Genomic DNA, 20,887 nt, shown 5'->3' with positions numbered 1-20,887 from the left:
GATGATAAGAGGACCCAATTTATACTGGGAAGTTTATGTTTTAGCTTTCCTCTTGTCAGATGTTAAGTTACGTGAAATCACAAAGGAGAATTTAATAATACGGGTGCTGCTAAGGAAAAAAAAGTAGACCTGAAATAAGCCTTACAGCCAAGCCTCCCCAGGAGGACGCAGCAGCCCTGGGCCCATGCAGTGCCTGCAGCAGGGCTCTGCAGAGCCTTGCTCCTTGCCTGCAAAGCCCAATCCACTGCGGCCTGCTTTCCTGGGGCCTCAGTCCCTTATCTACACAAGGCTCCAGGCAGCCCCACCAATCCACCCTCCTCTACAGCAAAGGGATGCCCAACTGCACATGTCCTGCCTCCCGAGAGTGAAAGCCTCCAACGGAGTGCCATGTGCCCACAGTGAAGCCCTGCCTCTACAGACCTCTGCAGAGACCACTCACCTGCAGGGCACTGCACACCCAACCTCAGGACTGATAATCAACATATATTTTTCATGTAGTATTATTTTAAGCTGAATTATTTTGAACAGTTGTCTTTGGTTTTCCCAAATGATATATGTGTATTTAGTTTAGGTCATCTACATCTAATTTCTTCATGAAGCAGAATAGTATATGATCTTCTCAAGTTCAAATCCATAAAAATGTACCTTGAAATTAAATAAATGGCAACCAGCTAATTTCCATAATACACATAAAGGAAATGAATAATTTTAATGATCTTGAAAGTCAGTAAGAAAAACAGACAATCATAAAAAATGGGCACAGGCTTTTGAATAAACTGGCTAGTAAATATATGACAAGATGATTAGCTCCACTTGTAAAGAAATACAAATCAGATCAATAATGAGAAACATTTTTCACCTGTCAGATTAGCAAAATATCTAAAGATTGAAAGTACACAGATCAGAAAAACAGATCCTTTCACAAACTGTTGGTGGGAATATAAATTGGTACTGCTGTTTAAGAGGGCAACTCGAGGGGCTGGCTGCGTGGCTGAGTGGTTAAGTTCGTGCACTCTGCTTTGGCGGCCTGGGTTCACCAGTTTGGATCCTGGGCACAGACCTACTACACACCGCTTGTCAGGCTATGTTGTGGCGGCATCCCACATAGAAGAACTAGAATGACCTACAACTAGGATATACAACTACGTACTGGGGATTTGGGGAGGAAAAAAAGAGGAAGATTGGCAATAGCTGTTAGCTCAGGGCCAATCTTCCTCACCAAAAAATTTTTAAAAAGCATACGTTAAAAAAAGGGCAAATTGATACTATCAAAAGTATCAATGTGCATACTCTTTCATAGAGAAATCCTATTTCTAGAAATTAATCCTATAGATACACTCAAAGATATGCTATATTTTGTTGATTTTAAGAAACACACTTTTTCATTTCTGAAATTAGGAAGTGATGTCATAGTTTAATTGGCAGCATTCTTTTTCTCTCTTGGTGGCATGTAAAATAATGGTGCTTCTTAGACTTGATAGTGTCTTAGAGTTTAGGAAATATGGTATATGCAAGGATATTTTATTGATGCACTTTTTGTCTTGGCAGAAAACTAGAAACAATTTAAATGTCTGTTAAATTAAATTTAGGCAGGAAACTGGTTAAATAAAGTACAGTACAGCTATACAATGCAATACTCTGCAACCCTTACAAAGAATAAGGGAGGCATCATGGAAATATGACCATGATACATTTTAAGTAAAAACATCAAGTTATAGATTGGTATGTAACAGGAAAAAAGGAAGTGTATGTGTGCATTTGGGCATACATTTGCATATGTACAGAAAATAGCTCTTATGATTAATTTTATTAACTTGATATTATGAAAGTATCTGGAAAAAAACTAATCTAATCAGAAAGTAGTCATGAGAAGAAGAACTTAAAATGAAATTCACCTTTTCACTGCTCCATCCCATGCCTGCAAGGAAAGCCATGAGCAACGTACACAGTCCTCCTGACCCAGGGAAACCAAGATACACACTGCTGAACACCGACAGCACAGACAGCCCCAAAACAAGGCACGCCCGCTTCCATACAAGTTTGTCCTTGAGGAGAAAAAACGTGGATTAGCTCAATTATTTCATAGAACTGATTTTTAATTATTGATTTTTCCATATTCAGGACTTAGTAGAAAATAAAAATGTCTGTATCTGTGCACATAAATGCATGACATAACATTTACTTTCTTTTCCTTAACAAAAGTAGAGTTAGCATGTGTACAAACGCAGCTTCCCCGTTCAGGAACCTCAGTGAGCCTCCTCTGAAGTCATTGACGCAGAAGTCCGCAGGGCTGAACGGAGCAGCAGAAAAGAGTGTGTGGGCTTTGGAAGTGGACAAATTAGGGTTAAAATGCAAGCTCTTTCCCACCATTGGCTATGCAGTGGCCATATTACTTAGCCTCTCCAAGCTTTGTTTCCTCCTCCTTGAAAGCAGTTACATCATGGGGTTTTTGTGAAGCTTAAAGATATGATATCTCTATTATTTTTAGGTTCTCTATTTACTCTTTAATGTGATGCTCTCCAGTTCTTCTTTCTAAATCTTTGAATACCAAGAAACTCTACGTGGCTGTAGACTGAGAGGAGTCTGTGGTGTTGATTTTTAAAATCTAAGCAATGTGCTCCTCTCTTTCGTTACTTGTCCCTGTTCAGCCTTTAAACTTCTTGATTGCTTTAGAAGGCAGCAGGTCCTTAGAAGGGTTCGACTGGAAGCGCACAGGCCCTGGCAGTGGATGAACTGAGTTCATACCCAGCTCTACGGCGTTCTAGCTACGTGACCTTGTTTAAGTCATCTCTCCCTGAGCCTCAGCAGTGAAATGGTCATATTAAAGGTATTCTCTTCATGGGTTATTGTGTGGATTGCACTAGATCAGCGCTTCCCAACAGAACGATCAGTGATGCTGGAAATTTCTATGTCTGTACTGTCTCTGGAAATGTCCTGTGTCTGCTGGAGCTGCATGTAGATAGTCGCTGCCCTGATGAGCACAGCGGGACTTTACTCAACTCACCTGTCATTTTATACACAGTAAGCAACAAAATGTAAGCCATCATTTTTCTTTGTACTTTGTTGCATAATTAGAAAATCCTTGAATTTTCTTTTATGCATTCATAAAATCTTTTACAGACTATTTTACTTGGAGTTTTTTTGCAGCACAATAAAAATTCAAATCAACATACATTCTGATAATGCAAACATTAATTTTCTTAATTAAAGTTTTACTTCAGTTAAGATTTGAATTCCATTCAAAATGCTCTGAAATCTCAAAATAACACCAATTCTTTTAGAAAAGAAAAGATTTTTATATGTTTACCTATCAGAAGAGACTAAAGAGGGTAAAGGAAAACAAACAAGCCTTTGTTTCTCATTAAGAATCACTATGTACAGTAAAGAACTTCAATCTACTCGGTGAGAAAGAGACTATATTTTAATGAAATGTTAAGGTCTATCTATTTGATAGTATTAGAATCTAAGGTATTTTGACACTAAAACCGTGGGCCCAAAGAACCATTTTATATCTTGATTTAGTTGAGTATTATGAATAATAATAAAAATAAAAAATAAATTAATTAAAAAAATAAGACTTGCGGGGCTGGCTGGGTGGCGCAGTGGTTAAGCTCGCACGTTCCACTTCGGCGGCCCATGGTTGGCCAGTTCGGATCCCAGGTGCAACCTATGCACTGCTTGTCCAGCCATGCTGTGGCAGGCGTCCCACATATAAAGTAGAGGAAGATGGGTACGGATGTTAGCTCAGGGCCAGTGTTCCTCAGCAAAAAGAGGAGGATTGGCAGCAGATGTTAGCTCAGGGCTAATCTTTCCTCAAAAAAATGAAAATAAAAATAAGACTTGCATATCCTATTAGTTTGGAATTCATGTTATTTGTTTTACAGCGCAAGCTGAAGTGTACAGAATATAAATAGGAGAAGAAAATCCCAGGACTGCATTAACATCTTCAAGGTTTAGCTGTCTTCCTAAGCCTCACAGACAGCACTGACAGAGCAGCAAGCAGTTTTAAAATGGGGGTCATTTGCTAAATCACGTCCTTCACATGGCTCTGAGGGAGTGTTCCAGAATGTTTTCCCGTGACATTTTAGAGCACGACTTTCCCACAGATGGTTTCCTTTACCTGGTCACTGCTTGGGAAGTACTGAATAAAAAATCCAAGAAGAGCCCCAGCTGCCACACCAATTACTACCTCCAAAATGCCTCTGAGGACATTAAAAACCGTGGAACCTTAAACACACATAAAAAAAAATCTTCAGTCAGAACTCTAAATCCATAAATACAAAGACTTTACTTCAATCATCACACAAAGCATCTGATTACACAGAAGGAAAAGTTTACAGATATTTCCTGCTCTCCACAGTCTTAAATATATGTGACTTAAAGTCTCTAATAAAATGGGCCTATCTTATAAGAAAGGTATGCATTATTAGAGATAAACTTCAAAATAGGCATAAACTATGATTTGTGCACTTTTTTGTACATTTACTTCAAAAAACTTTACCTAAAGGGCCTAAGAAAATATGAAAGATAAAATTCATGATTCAGAGCTAATTGGTATGATATGCATAGGCTGGGTGAGTAGACTGATCTAGTTTTCAAACAGCCATTTAATAGCCTGATTTTTTTGTGTGTGAGGAAGGTTGACCCTGACCTAACATCCGTTGCCAATCTTCCTCTTTTTACTTGAGGAAGATTGTCGCCGAGCTAACATCTGTGCCAGTCTTCCTCTATTTTATGTGGGACACCGCCACAGCATGGCTTGAAGAGCAGCGCTATGTCCGTGCCTGGGATCTGAACCCACGAATCCTGGGCCACTAAGGCAGAGCACACGAACTTAAACCATTACCCCACAGGGCTGGCCCTACGAGCCTGATTTTAAAATAACAAATGTACACTGATTTTAGTAGGTTTGATATGTATAGAATACAGGAACTTAATTTGAGAATTAAAATCAAGAATCTTTTCTTACTATGATGAGTGTAAAGGACTCATTCCTTCTTGAATGTTTATTCTAAAAGCAAACTGAAAACAAATTATTTTTGAAATTGCTCTTAGAAGAATCTTTATTTCTTACTCAGCTTCTTTGAAATAATAGAGAGGTAAGTAGAACCAATATTTTCCCCCATATCATACAGAACTTAGGAAACTTTAATTAAAAAAACTTTGTGAACACATTGTGCAGAAAATTATATTAAAGTTGCTCAAAGGGGCCGGCCCAGTGGTGCAATGGTTAAGTTCACACATTACGCTTTGGCGGCTAGGGTTTGGCAGTTTGGATCCCGGGTGCAGACATGGCACCACTTGGCAAGCCATGCTGTGGTAGGCGTCCCACATATAAAGTAGAGGAAGATGGGCAAGGATGTTAGCTCAGGGCCAGCCTTCCTCAGCAAAAAAGGGGATTGGCAGCAGATGTTAGCTCAGGGCTAATCTTCCTCAAAAAAAAAAAAAAAAGTTGTTCAACACATAAAGCCCTTCTTCACACACTATTCTAAGAAAAAATGTACTAACTAGTTATTGTGGGTTTTTGTCATTGTGGTTTAGAGTACACAATATGTCACCCCAAATATGCCACTGGGGCATAAGGATTATTCTGAGTTGAAGGCAATTGAGAAGAAGCAGATATAAGAAAAGCTCTCTGCCCTCTCACTATTTGCCCAAAAGCAGGACATACATTCATAAAGGTGTCCCCTCTCCTTTTTACCAGGAAGGACAGAAGTTAATCACTGAGACAACTTGGGACACTTATGGGCCCTTATCAGCCCCAAGACAGCACCAGAGGAATTCACATCACAAACTTTGCTAAAACAAGCCCTTATCTACCGTTAGGTCCCCATATGTTTCTTTTCCCACAATTTGCTGCCTCTAGAAGCTCAAAGCTCCTTTATCTTGTGCTTCTCCACATAATTATTGTTCTTTGCTAAAATGCTGAACAAGCCCAAATTCTGACCGCTCCTTTGACTTACTCATCTTTGACGTCTTGTGTAAGCACAATGCACACGTTAATAAACTGTTTTTCTCTTGTTAGTCTGTCTCTTGTCAGTCTGATTACAGGGCCCCAGTCAACGAACCTGGTGTGGGAAACGGTTTTTCCTCCCCTACAGTTTCAATTATCTCTTGTATTTAAAAAAATGATTACCTCTGTAGTAGTTTTATTTAGCTAGGACAGCTCTCTATTAGGTAATAGTGTGACTGTCAAAAACATTTATCTGTGATAATAGTATACGTTGCAAGATATTACAGTAAATAATTTACTATAAATGTGTAGAAAGTAACTAACCACTTTCAGTCTCCCGTGTAGTAAGATTGTTTAAAAGAAAAAAAGACTTCTTGGGCCCCACCTCTGAAAATTCTGATGCAGTAAGTCTGGCCGGGCCTGGGATCCACATTTTAAAGAGGCTCCAGGTAGCTCCTATCCAGATGGTCTAAGGACTGCATTTAGTAGGGCAGGGCAGAGGGTACAGAGTATTGTCAAGTAGGAAGGTTCTTCAGGCTAGCCCCACCCCCACCCCCACCCCTCAGATTATGAAAACCCCAGCAGCCGCTCCCCACGGCCCTCCCTACCCTGCTCCTGTGTGATTTTAATGCAAACTCTGTTGCTCTAAAGCTGTGGTTTCCATTCCCAAAGATTATGATTTAAGTGGCCTAAGGTAGGGCCCACATATGAGTATTTTTAAAAAGTTCCCAGGTAATTATAGTGTGCAGCTGAGGCTGAGAACTATTGTTTTAAAGGTGTATACCAGGAAGCAGGGAGAATGTACGATTGGACAGGTACAGTAGAGTTAAAATAGAGACAAGGGTGTAGATTCGACCTAATTGGTAATAGAGAATCCTTGCTGGTGCTTGAACAAGAAAGTAAGACTATCAAAACAATGCTTTGAGAAGATTAATTCACCAGTGATACACGGTGGGGACTAGACGTAAGGCAACTTCAGGGTGTGGGAAGAGGTGAAGTACTAGGTAATTGGCATACGTCAAATATAGTCATAAAATGGGAGGATAACCATGGGGCAGAGAGACTGAGAACACAAGACTTTCTAAGGTGTGTTCCCACTAAATAATCTGAAGCTAAACTTAGCCCACAATTACATTTTGTCAATAATATGAAATTGCAAATCTTATCTTCCAGTCTTGGAAACAGATTAAAAAGTGAACTTAAATGTGTGCTGTCCCAAAGGATAATAAAGGTGTTGAATAACAGTAGGGAAAAAATGCCTTAAGTTCCTGTTTTATTACTACTTAAAACAAAATATGTCTGTATCAGACAGTTATTAAGTATTAATAAGATACACATTAAAATAATTATTTCCCCTAAAATGTTAAAGACGAGAGAACAGAAACTGTCCCTCCCACTTGGACTACTTTGTCCTTTGTGCTCACTGAAACACCTGCTCACCCTCTGTGCGCAGTCTCGAAGGCTGACCCTCCCGGGTGGCTGCATGCAGAAGCTGTTCTCCTTCTTTCGACTTTGCTCTTTTGAAGCCCCCTCACGCACCTACCACAGTACTTGAGCATTTTATATTTAGAGGGTGAAGGGAGTAAAGACAAGAAGCCACTGGTTTCTCCTTAGGTATAGAACTAACTCTTGGAGTTGCTTTTTCTATTTTAATTTGCCTTAATCAATTATCAAGGAAATATGCCACACTCACAACATCATATCTATGTCGCTAGAGCATAAGAGAACAGCACACATGAACTGATCAGTTTACCTGTGGAAAAGGCCATGCCCAAGCACGTGTTGAAGCCAGTGATGGCCAGAATGTCATCAAAGCTGCCAGCAGCCATGAGTAAGGTCGGGACACCTTTTTCAACACCATAGCCCCCTTCCTGCAAAAGGAGCATTGAAGGCACCACCACAGCTGGAGACACAGCACCTAAGACAAAACTAAGCAGGCAGCACTTTAAATATTTATGATAGCATCTTCTTCATTATTACTATTATTAGTGAAATTATAATAACCTCCACTCTTTCAGAGGTTACACTTTAGACAATTACAGTCTTTCAAAGGCAGTGAAGTCCCAGGAATCTGCCTTCTATCTAAACAAAACATCCACGGCATGAGGTTTGAAAAACACGGCCATGGACTTTTTGGATTGGAATCCAGTGATGCGAGGCCTTCTATCAGGACCTGGCATGTAAAAATCAGACAACAGATTAGAAGAGGAAGGCCATAGTGACAGTAACAGTGACACTGATAACGGCAGCAGTAGGATAGCAGAAAGCATTTATGAAGCTCACTATGTACCTAACACCATTTTAAGCACTTCACATATATTAACTAATTTAATCCTCACAACCACCCTATGAGGTAGCTACAATCATTATCTTTGTTTTGCAAATGAGGAAATGGAGGCACAAAGAGATTAGGTAATTTGCCGAAGATCACATACTGGAAAGTCAGAGCCGAGATTTGAATCTAGGCAGTATAGCTCGAGAGTCTTAACCGTGAGAAGTAAGTAGTTCTTACTTCTTGCCTACTTATCAGCACCAAATTATTATTATTTTTTTTAAAGATTGGCACCTGTGCTAACATCTGTTGCCAATCTTTTCTTTTTTCTCCCCAAACCCCCCCAGTACATAGTTGTAAACTGTAGTTGTGAGTGCCTCAGGCTGTGCTATATGGGACGCCAATGCCACCTCAACATGAGCCGTGGGGCTGGCCCCAACACCAAATTCTTACCAAGTACTTTCATATTTATTTACTTCTTATGGCTCTTAAATCTTAGAAGTAGGAACCGGGGGCTGTCCCAGTGGCATAGTGGTTAAGTTCATGTGCTCTGCTTCGGTGGCCCAGAGTTTGCTGGTTCAGATCCTGGTGTGGACCTATATACTGCTCATCAAGCCATGCTGTGGTGGCATCCCACATAGAAGAGCTAGAAGGATTTACAACTAGGATATACAACTATATACTGGGCCTTTGGGGAGAAAAAAAAAGAAAAGAGGAAGCTTGGGAACAGATGTTAGCTCAGGGCCAATCTTCCTCACCAAAAAAAAAAAAGAAGAGCCTGGTGAAAGGAGGAGGAGGCCTGTGCTAGGTGTGGATCACCGTTGAGCATTCGTTATCCTTTGTATGGACTTTGAGGAGAGATCTGGCATCTCTCACTGGCATGGAATCAGGCATAATAAAAGTCTATTACTTCCTCAATAGTTTAAATTATTATAAAACTGTCAAAGTTAGCACCTACAAAGACATACACTATATTTTGAAGTTATAATGTTTATATGCTGGTATATTAATAGTCATAATATTATGCTGGAATATCTGTATTGTATTTTCTGATGTCCTTAAGAAAATATTATGCATTCACTTGTATAGCGTCAGAGAAAGTCCTAAATGTCCGTGTGTATTTTCATACGACAAAGAAAAATCATTACCCCAGTATAAATCCCCATTGCCACGGCAAACCCATTAGGAAGTGGGCAAGAAGAGCAGATGAGCATGCCTCCACAAGACAGGGACCCATGGCTAATCTTACACAGACACCCTTCAGCTTCCTCAGGGCCTGAAATATAAAATAGACATACGAAATAACCCTCTAAAGACACACAGAGAGAATGACATTAAATGCTTTTTCTTCAGTGTTCAGACTGTCTGGATCACCCATCATGAATTTTCCAGGTAATGAGTTTTATTTAACAAACATTTCAGTTTCTAAGTGTTTTAGAGTTGGCTTATTAGTCCTCATAGCAACCTATGACACAGGGGATAATATTATCATCATTGTTTAGATTTTCTCATCCAAAAAGGCACAAGTTAAAGCTGTTCTCCAAGATCATGAAATTAGTGAGTGGTGGAGCTTGGTTTGAGCTCGGCCAGGCTGCTTTCAGAGTCTGTGCTCATAACCTCCACACTAGCTGATCTAACCGTCTCGGTGTTGGCCATATGTATAATTTGTGGCCCCAGAATGAACCTGATGTAAAGGCAATCCTCAAGAACATTCATTCCTGCTTTCAAAAGCAAACACGAAAAAAGCACACTTTGAGACTCATTCTGTATGCTAGGCAGTTTTCTGAGCCAGCATAGTTAGTCCTAAACACTCGTATAGGGCTTTCCACACCAAAAATATGATGTCTTCTCTCTCACAACCCTTATTTATAACTACGGCCTGTATCTCTGTCAGAGAAAAGGGGAGCCTTTATTCTTGGTGCTGTCCCTAGATAGACAGTAACTCCACCTTTCTCCAAGAGAGAGTATGGGAACATCTTTTGGGGACAGTCCTGTATGAAATAAATTTCATTCTGTCGTTCTGAATGCTGTGCAAAGTGTCCACATCCATTTCCTAAAGCTCAGTCATTCTAAATACTTGCAATATTGGAAGAACAAAATTCCAAGTCAATAATTAGAAATTTATACTTCAATACCTGTGGATCAAGCCCAAGGCCAGCACGAACCAATATGACAGATAGTGCTATGCTTCTCAAAGCGGAAGACCACTTGTGCTTGATCTGTACGTTATCATTGACGACAGGGATATTTCTGATGAGAAACCCAGCAAGCAGCATGCCTGGGATGGAGAAATCAAACAAATCTTTAGTTTTCAAATACAGAAAATATTTTCAGTACTTTAGATGTAGAAGAGACTATCCCAGGATTATAATCCCAGGAACCACTTCTTTTATGCTTAGTCCTTAGATGAAATTATGTCAAACTTTTAATGAAAAAAAAAATTACAGGAGCTAAGAAAAGGCTTTAATATGCAGATAAAAATGAAAGATTAGAATAATTAATAATTCATTAATAATTGAACCTGAAAGAGAGAAACAGGATGTAGTATTTGGGTAGAAAGTGTGATCAAATTCTGAATATAAAATGTTTTAATACAAGGCCCAATTCAGTCATCTCTTTGTATGCAAACAGCAGAAAGATTCTAAAATTATTTACCATGTCAGATTACTTGAAATATCAATACCTATATGGGCTCTATTTTACCTATTTTCAAACCAGATAATTTAATAAAAAACATATAACCTGCTTTGCAAAGGCTTAGAAGTGAGTTATCATGAAATAGACATTGTTCTGTCATGTCAGCTGGTGACTCTTCTTTCCTTCAGCCATTCAACATTTATCAAATGCCTTCGGTACTTTCGACACTATAGTAGGTATTAGAGATATTGCAATGAACAAAGGCTCAGTACTATCCCTCAACAAGCTTTCAGTCTATGGGGGCAACCTCAATTTTATGGAAGCATGAGGAGGCCTTATACAAGCTGAGACAAGGAAGGGTGAGTCAGCAGGGGCCAAAGAAGGGGAAGGGGAATGAAGAAGGGGCTGGAGAAGTTGAGAAGTTTCTGGGAGAAATAACAGTTTCTTCCAAGGTATGAAGGGAAAGTGTGACACATTCTGGGAACTGCAAGTAGTTGAGTGTGCCTGAGGAAGCCGGGTAGTTTGTCAGAGAATCCTGCCCTCCCTGATACCACATGCCCAGATAGGGGAAGGATTTCTCCTCAGAGACTGCAAGCCGTCCACACTCCGTTCTTCTCTAGCAGGACTCTTTTCTTACCACGTCCTTATATGGACCACACTTCAAAGGACTAAATAAATTTACTAACTTTGGGTTGTTTTATATGTAAGCTATGAGAATAGAGATGAATTACAAGTATAGCTTTTTGTGACTTGTTCCAGACACCATTAGGCAAGGAAGCATCTCTTCCAGGCATTTCTCATTGCTGCCATTTAATCTAGAAGAAGTTATGAATTCTGCAGTCATGATCTTTCTAGAATTTTTGAAAGTAAGAACCAGCCTACAATAGCTGTTTTTAAAAGAATAATAATATATTTGCTCATGATAAAATTAAACCATGACAGACAATGTAAAGTGACCAGTACATGTCCTACCCCAAGTGCAACTTTCCAGCTTCATTCCCCAAAGGTTTCCACTGTCCAGAGTTTTCTGTGCCCTTCCAGAAAGTTTCTCTACCTATTAAAGCATGCTTCTCTGTGTGTGTGTACGTGTGCTCTTTTGCACTGGACACAAATGAGAGCATGTTTAAATACCATTGTATAATCTGTTTCTTTTCCACTTAACAATATATCGTGGACATATTCCCAATGATGCACATATATATTTGCCTTGTTTTTTTTAATAGTTGGAATAGTTTCTCGTTGTGTGGAAGTACCATAATTTTTGGACTAAGTAAGGGACTTGAAGGAACTTTCCAGACTTTTCATTACAAACAGTGCTGAAATGAGCACAGTATTTATTAACTGCATGCCAGACCCTTACTCTACCCTGGTAATGCAGAGGCGAGCTACACCAACATGGGCCTTGTCCACATAGAGCTTACATATTTGTAGGTTTGTGCAAGTATATCCATAGGATAATTCTTAGCAGTGGAAATGTTAGGCTCCAGGGTACAGTGTATATCATTTTTATAGATATTAATGAATTACCAGCCAAAAATGCTGCACTAACCTTACATTTCATTAATTTGTCAACAGTTCTTTACTGAAACTTAAAATGTGAATCTAAACCAGCCCTAAATTGATTATAGCATATAACTACCTGAAATCAAAAGGAATAATAGTCTAATAAGAACTCACAAATATGTAGGAGTTTCTTTTGGAGTTTTGGAGGGGATGAAGGAGCATTTTTCATTTCTGAGATGAATGTACAAACAATTTCCCTGAGACAGTTCTGTTTGCCGATGGCCTCGGTTGATGTGGCCACCTGACTGTGATTAGGAAGGCGCCCCCTCTGGCCTCTGAGCCCCTGGGGGGGCCTTTCCCTTGGGTGTGGAGAAAAGAATACCTTCTTTGATAAGGAGTATTCTTCTTTCCTCCTTAATTTCTATTACGGAAATTTTTTAAAACATGCAAAAATTATCAATACATGGCCAATCTTATTTCATCTACTCTCAAGTTATTTTGAAGCAAATCATTATTGAAAAAAATTTCCAGCAACCCAGACCATCAGCAAAGGAAACAGTGTCCTAGGAAAGTTGTTTTCACATTCATTTTTGGAATAAAAAATGCTCCTTCATCCTCCATCTCTGGCAATTATTTCAATGAATTTTTAAAAATATGGAATAGGCAATCACCACACATGTCTGTCTTAACAAGTCTTCTTTATGGATTCAGATAATGTTTCAGTTTTAGATACTGGCCCTAATACGCTAAGAGCCAGTAAACTTCTGTCACAAGCGTACCACTATAGAAAGGGATGGTAAGACACATTACGTACGTGACTTTTAAGAATGATTTCAGTGACCTCAGGAGATTTCATGTAATCACAAAGCCCAAGGATTTATCATTTTGCAACATGTGTATTTTGCTTGTTGCAATAACAGGCATGGAGTGGAAAAGAGAAGGATGAGGTGTAAAGGGCCTTTTCATGGCGTCTAGAACAGTAGTCCTCAACTTAGGTTGCATATTAGAATCACCTGGGGAGCTTTTAAAAATTCTGATACCCAGGGCTACTCCATTCAATTAGTTCAGAATCTCTGGGGTGGGTCCCAGGCATCAGCTTTTTAAAAAATTTCCCAGATGATTCCTACGTGCAGCCAGGTTTGAAAACTTATGATTTTTCTGTGGAAAGTGTGGTCTTTGAGCTTATTAGAAAGGCAGAATCTCAGGCCTCACCCCAGACCTACTGAATTAGAGTCTGCATTTTAACAAGATCCAAGGTCATTCTCTGGATAATAAAGTGTGAGAAGCTCTGACTTAGATGCAGGGGTTAGTAAACATTTTCTGTAAAGGGCCATACAAGAAACACTGCAGGCTTTGTGGGCCACATGGTGTCTGTTATAAGTTCTCAGCCCTGCCATTGTAGTATAAAAGCAGCCACAGACAATATGTAAATGAATGAGCATGAGTGTGTTCCAATAAGATCTTATTTACAAGAAGGGATGGTTTGCCAACCCTTTATCATAGCACACAGGCATATTTAGAAACAGCCCCCCTTTTGTTTTTTGGTGAGGAAGATTTGCCCTGAGCTAACATCTGTGCCAAGCTTCCCCTATTTTGTATGTGGGACGCCACCACAGCATAGCTGACAAGGGTGTAGTCCACAGCCAGGACCGGAACCCACGAACCTGGGCCACTGAAGCAGAGTGCACGGAACTCAACCACTACACCACCGGGCTGGCCTAGAAACAACCCATTGTCATAATAATTCAATTAAAAACTTTAACAAAAAGCACCCATGATAAACAATATGAATTAAGTGAAATAACTTGAATTTTACCTAAATTGAAAAATATATTGAGAAACAGTGTAGAGTAAGATGTAAATAATTCTACTTCTTTTTACATTTAGTTTCAATTGCTCACCACAAATTCACAAGAAAATAATTTTGGTCTATGTTAACCAATCCTGAGGTCCTCACTAATAGAAAAAAATTTTTACTTAGGAAATGTGTGTGTGTGGGGGGGTCTGGCCCTGTGGCTGAGTGGTTAAGTTCATGCACTCTGCTTTGGCAGCCCAGGGTCTCACTGGTTCGCATCCTGTGCACTGACCTAGCACCGCTCATCAGGCCATGCTGAGGTGGTGTCCCACATAGAGGAACTGGAAGAACCGACAACTGGAATATACAACTATGTACTGGGGGGCCTTGAGGAGAAGAAGAAAAAAAAAAAAGAAGATTGGCAACAGATGTTAGCTGAGGGCCAATCTTTTGAAATAAAAAAAGGAGATGTGTGCAAATATGCATGTGTAAAAGGTACATGGTTTTTAAATAAAACTTAATGATTTATAAATCTGTGAGAAAGGGACACAAAATGTCTTTTGTGGTATACTGAAAGTAGTACACTGAAATTTTGTAATATGGAATTTGTAAAAGAAACATTAAAGATATAATACCTGGTTTTAAGACTAATTTTTACGTGTCGTATCTGCACAGTTCTCATGGCCTCTGGAAGAATAGTTTTGTAATACATGTTGGAACTTCACTCGTTTGTCAATGATGTGAGTGACTGACAACATATTAAGCCCTGGGCTGCAGCATTTGCTGATTTCTGTATTACAGATACTTCTACCAGGGCTGATGTTAACCTACCAACCTGACGTCATTGAACGTGGAGCTGGGAACAGATGGGCAGTGACACACCGTGATATAGTATTTCCATAATCTCAAGAGGAGAGATAAGAGGAAAATGTAGTAAAATAATTAAGAAGTGATTGGTTTTGAGTATTGCTCTTGTGTTTAATGCAAGTTATTTAATTGTAAGTATATATAATTTAATTTTCAAATTGCTGTTTACCAACTGGCTCATAAAACTCATCACAATTTAACAATCAGCTTTAAGGGCCAGCACAGCAAATACAGAAATAGTTTATTCCTTTATTTCCCAAACTACTATTTTAAAAATATGATTTACTCTGAAGGACACAGGAAGTGTTTGGTACTTACCAAGAAGAGGAGGCAGTGGAGGCAACGTAGGTAACTTAATGAGCCCCAAAAGTTTCCCTCCAAAGATGGCACAATAGAACAGGATTATAATTCCAAATAGGTTTCCTCCAGGAAGACATTCACTGCCAGTAATTGACCACACTACAGCCCACAGAAGAACAAGGATGGTAACTGAAATAAACCAGGAAAACTTCTATCAATAAGTTGTCATATGTCGGTTTTGATATAATCTAAAAGTTTTTAAAAATAAATACTGAATACACATACAAATATTTACAACCATGTGTAAGTTTTGAAGAACACCAGTGATATGAACAACTGGGTAATTACCAACCATCTGAAGAAATAGGATACTACCAGTGCCTTGAAGGCACCTCTCTGTTCCTCTTAATCCCATCCCCCATCGCCTTCCACACTGCTACAACTACTACCTTGAACTTTTTTTCTTTTTACCATTCCCTCATTATTCTTTTTAATTTTACTATAAATATATCAGTAGTTAATAAAAAGAGAAACAATCACTATCTTTAACCTCTTCACAGGAGCATGAGAATACTTGAACAACCACACTCCCCTATTTTAGCTCTGCCTTGAATTAAACATTATCATTGTTTCTCTTCTATGTTGACGTTTGTTTAGAATTACTCAGATACTTACCTTTTTGGGGGGGCCATCATTCACTGTGGCACCTCAAACCTTTCCTCTGGGACAATCATCTGGTTACCTGAAGTATTTGCTTTAGTAGAGGCATTTCTGTTAGAATGCAAAATATGTTTCCCTGTTTCAAAAACCTTGTGTTCTACAAAATCAGACACTGAAAACAAAAAGACTTATGGGAAAAACAGAGTTGGAGCAGACGACCCAAAACTCAAAACTCAAAACTTGTGACCAAAGCACTAAAAAACAGTAACAATTCTAATACAGTATCAGCACAGTTAAATCTCTACTGACATCGCATCTAAAGTCAGTCTCTTCTTTGCAGACTTAAACCCTGGAACCACACTTCCTTTTTCCCGAGATGTAGAATCTTGAGGGCATTTGCTTTAAATAGAGAGCAGCTCCATCAAAATCTTATGCAGATTGTAGCTTATTCATCAAACAAAGGTTTGTTTGTTTTTAACTGAGGGAAAAGTGTTGGCAGCTTCTTCACCTGTACTGTCAGCTTCTTCATCCACGTGTGGTTTCATTAGATAGCTTAACATTGTGGGAAGTTTAAAAAGTCTTTGAAGCCCCTAAACCAGCAACTAACTGCCCAAAAAGAACGCACTTTCACAGAGATTTCAGCTTTTTAAAAGGTCCTCAAGTTGATAAGGCTTTATCTTTAATTGTAAGAAAACATCTATCTGATTTTTGTTTTCAATTCACTTTGTATTCACTTGCTATTGCTTGATGATGAAAAATACTAAGGTGACAGGAAAAATTATGTACAAAAATGCAAATTCCATCTGGCACTCACACAATTCCCTATTTACCATCGCATAAGAGCTAATTGATGGTACAGAAACTCTCTGTAGCAAAGCATGTTATGTTTCTCATAAGGCTCTGTTGGTAGTAAAGTCTTAGTTTTGTCTGAAATTATCTTCATTTTCATTCTTAAGACAGAGTTTTTCTGCATATACAATTCTAGGTTGAGAGTTACTTTCTCTCAGGTCCTTGAAAATATTACTCTTTGGCTTTCTGGCTTTCATTGCTGCTTTTACGTCTAATTTCTGCTTTTTTAGGGAATTCTTTTTCTTTGGCTGTTTTTAAGATCTTTTCCTTTTCTTTGGTTTTCTGCAATTTCAGTTTGATGTATTTAGGTATGACTTCCTTTCTGTTTGCTTGGGATTTAAGTTTTTCACTAATTCTGGAAAATTCTCAGTCTTCATTTCTTCAAATATTTCCTCTTCCCCATTCTCTATTCTCTTTTTCTGGAACTAAGATCAGACAGTCATACTCTTCTCCATGTTGCTAGCCCTCATTTTCACATTTTCCATCTTTGTGTGAACTGCATTCTAGATAATCTCTTCAGATCTCTTACTAGTTCACCAATTCTCTTGTCACTTAACCCACTGCTTCATCTATCCACTGAGTTTTACATTTCAATTACTGTACTATATCTTTCATTTCTAGAAATTCGACTTGGTCGTTAGCAAAATGTTTGTTTATTTTTTAAAAATAGTTCCTTGTTTTGTACTTATATTTGCTATCTCCTCTTTAATTTCTTTACAGATACCAAAAATATTTTCTATTCTATTTTCTGATAATGCAAATTTTTGAAATCTCTGTTTCCTTGTGCATGTTGTGATCTTTTAAAATTTGTTGTGACAGTGACCTCTTCCTTGGAACTTTACCTTTGGGGATTGTTGGAGCCTTAGGTTGAATGTGAGTTTTCCTGGATCGGATCTGCATTTGCTTCTACCATGTGCTTAGAAGCTTCCAATCTGGGATCACTTTTAGATATATTTTCAGCTTGTGTTTTTTATGTGAATTTGGAGCACAGATCAGCATGGAGTTACACATTTTTAGTGGGACGCTCCTCTCCCCCAGCCAGCACCATAGTTGAGATAGGTGTGGGTGCAGGCCCCATCTGCAGCTGCCACGCTGGGCTCCAGCTTTGTGTGGGTGAGGGAGGATGAATGCTCCTGAGACTTCTGCCCACCTGGACCAGCTCCAGCGCAGCCCCCTATGCTCTCAGGGCCTCAGAATGACTCTCAAGCTCACAGGTGTTTTGCAGAAGCCTCCAGGGTGAAGGCCAGCTTGAGTGCATATTTATCTCCTCTGCTCAGTTTGGTTTTGGTGTCCAATGACTTCCTGTTTTCTTCACAGAAAAAAGGTACATTTAAAAAGACTTAAAATACTGTTTTCATCTTGGCATAAGTGAGAGAATTGTTCACTGAATCTTGTCTACCATACTGCTAGAGACTGAATCTAATGCCCCAGTTTTTACATCCTCACAGAATTCTTCCTGATTTTCTAGGCTTATGATGATGTTACAATGAAATAAATAACTTAAGGCCTTCAGTATTTTCCAGTTGGCTATAGGGGCTGAAATTTCTATACAGTATTGAAGGTATAATGGGAAAGTAGGAATTACCAGCTACTAAATTTTACTGTATCACAGCATGAACCTGATTTTATACTAAATTCAGCAAGGTAGTTTTCTACTTCAAGACCACTTTTAAAAAAAATCTCTAATTTTCCTTTCCTCTCCCATACTCAAAATTCAGTTCTAAATACACAGTAAATATATGTGTATAAGGTTTCTCTAAATCATCTTTAATTTAGTTAATAATTTACTTCTCATTTATGATTTTGGAAAATCATTTTTTCACATGTAAGATTGACTTCTTAAGACAAATACTTATGTATTCTGAATGGGCACAGGAAGGAGTATAGGAAAAAGCCCTCTTGTGAGCCTCAGGAACAGAAGTACAGAAAACAAGAGAAGAGGCGCTCACACACGTGAGTCCACTTCTCAGGCAGCTGATGGACAACGATTATAGAACTCAAAACAGTGAGTCTCCAGACCACATCGTTCATTTACACCTTTCCTATGTCAATCTGTATCAGTTTTCCTGTAAATGTTTTAACTAGAAATGTGCCATAATTTGAAGGGTAAAAGTTTAAAAAAATAATAAAAAGGACAGAAAAGGTATTAAATTATCTGTTGCCTTATGAACTAGTGTACATTTTGGAACCTGGTTTTCTCCATGTGTTTTAAATAAAGTTTGAGATTTTTTTCTCATGCTAGTTTAGAAAATTAACTAATTTCAGTAAAAACATATCCAGAGTCTAAAGTATAACATACCATTGTTCCAGTTGAGAATGGTAAAATGTCTTTCATTTTCATTTCGTGAGCTTCAGAGCGTACATACACACACAGGTACATTCACACACTTCTTTTTTGAACAAAAAACAGCATTACTGAATCTGAACATCCATTTATTAATCAAATTGATATCAGCTTAATGTTTGGCTGCCTCCAAAGACCAAATCCATTCCTAAAAGACAAATATACCCCAACTCTAACAATATCCAAAATTGTGCTGAGATAAATTCTCAAGGAAAAATCTTCCAAATATTTTGTTTTTTTAAAATTGAGATTCGTAATAGTTTGCATCATTGTGAAATTTCAGTTGTACATTATTTCTTGTCTGTCACCACATAAGTGCTTCCCTTCATCTCGTGCCCACCCTCCAGCCCCCTTCCCCTGGTAACCACTGAACTATTTTCTTTGTCTGTGTGTTTGTTTATGTTCTGCATATAAGTGAAATCATATGGTGTTTGTCTTTCTTAGTCTGGCTTATTTCGCTTAGCAAATAATACCCTGCAGGTCCATCCATGTTGTTGCAAATGGGAAGATTTTGTCTTTTTATGGCTTAGTAGTATTCCATTGTATATATGTACCACATCTTCTTTATCCAGTCATTGGTCGTTGGGCACTTGGATTGTTTCCATGTTTGGCTATTGTGCATAGCGCTGCAATGAACACAGGGGTGCATATGTTACTTTGGATTGTTGATTTCAAGTTGTTTGGGTAGATACCCAGTAGTGGCATAGCTGGGTCACATGGTAGTTCTATTTTTAGTTTTTTGAGGAATCTCCATACTGTCTTGCATAGTGGCTGCACCAGTTTGCATTCCCGCCAGCAGTGGATGAGGGTTCCCTTCTCTCTACATCCTGTCCAACATTTGTTGTTTTTGGTCTTGGCAATTACAGCCATTCTGACTGGTGTAAGGAGATATCTCATTGTAGTTTTGATTTGTATTTCCCTAACAATTAGTGATGTTGAGCGTCTTTTCACGTGCCTGTTGGCCATCTGTATATCTACCTTTGAAAATGTCTGTTCATATCCTCTGCCCACTTTTTGATCGGGTTGTTTGTTTTTGTTGAGGTGTGTGAGTTCTTTATGTACTTTGGATATCAACCCCTTGTTTGATAAATGATTTGCAAATATTTTCTCCTAGTTGGTGGGTTGTCTTTTCATTTTGTTGATGGTTTCCTTTGCTTTGTAGAAGCTTTTTAGTCTGATGTAGTCCCATTTGTTACCTTTTTCTTTTGTTCCCCTTACCCGAGTAGACACGGTATTCAAAAAGATGTGGCTAAGACCAAAGTCAAAGAGTGTACTGCCTGTTTTTTCTTGTAGGGGTTTTACGGTTTCAGTTCTTACATTCAAATCTTTAATCCATTTGGAGTTAATTTTTGTGTGTGGTGAAAGATAATGGTCTACTTTCATTCTCTTGCATGTAGCTGTCCAGTTTTCCCAACACCATTTATTGAAGAGACTTTCCTTTCTCCATTCTTTGCTCCTTTGTCAAAGATTAACTGTCCATAGATGTGTGGTTTTATTTCTGGGCTTTCAATTTTGATCCATTGATCTGTTTGTTTTGGTGCCACTACCACGCTGTTTTGATTACTGTAGCTTTGTAGTATGTTTTAAAGTCAGGGTTGTGATACCTCCAGCTTTGTTCTTTTTTCTCAGGATTGCTTTGGCTATTTGGGGTCTTTTGTTGTTTCATATAAATTTTTGAATTCTTTGTTCTATTTTTGTGAAGAATGT

The 20,887-nt window shown here is 38.6% G+C and overlaps 1 protein-coding gene across 6 annotated transcripts in view; it reads right to left on the bottom strand.

Moving 5' to 3' along the window:
* SLC9B2 (solute carrier family 9 member B2) overlaps nt 1–20,887 on the bottom strand; it is a 55,043-nt gene that overhangs the window by 13,880 nt on the left and 20,276 nt on the right. For all 6 annotated transcript variants that reach the window (XR_011502422.1, XR_011502423.1, XM_070506511.1 and 3 more), the window contains exons 4-9: nt 15,346–15,516; nt 10,361–10,503; nt 9,374–9,501; nt 7,707–7,882; nt 4,121–4,227; nt 1,896–2,045 (exon numbers count right to left, since the gene is read on the bottom strand). Coding sequence is in view for 4 of the 6 variants with exons in the window: in XM_070506511.1 (XP_070362612.1) it covers nt 1,896–2,045; nt 4,121–4,227; nt 7,707–7,882; nt 9,374–9,501; nt 10,361–10,503; nt 15,346–15,516 (875 nt within the window). In the remaining 2 variants the exon portion in view is untranslated. The remainder of the gene's footprint in view (nt 1–1,895; nt 2,046–4,120; nt 4,228–7,706; nt 7,883–9,373; nt 9,502–10,360; nt 10,504–15,345; nt 15,517–20,887) is intronic.

Source organism: Equus asinus, chromosome 3 (genome assembly GCF_041296235.1).
Source record: "Equus asinus isolate D_3611 breed Donkey chromosome 3, EquAss-T2T_v2, whole genome shotgun sequence".
NCBI classification, from domain to species: domain Eukaryota; kingdom Metazoa; phylum Chordata; class Mammalia; order Perissodactyla; family Equidae; genus Equus; species Equus asinus.
The sequence above is the reverse complement of the archived record's forward strand: the minus strand, read 5'-3'. Positions and strand labels throughout refer to the sequence as shown.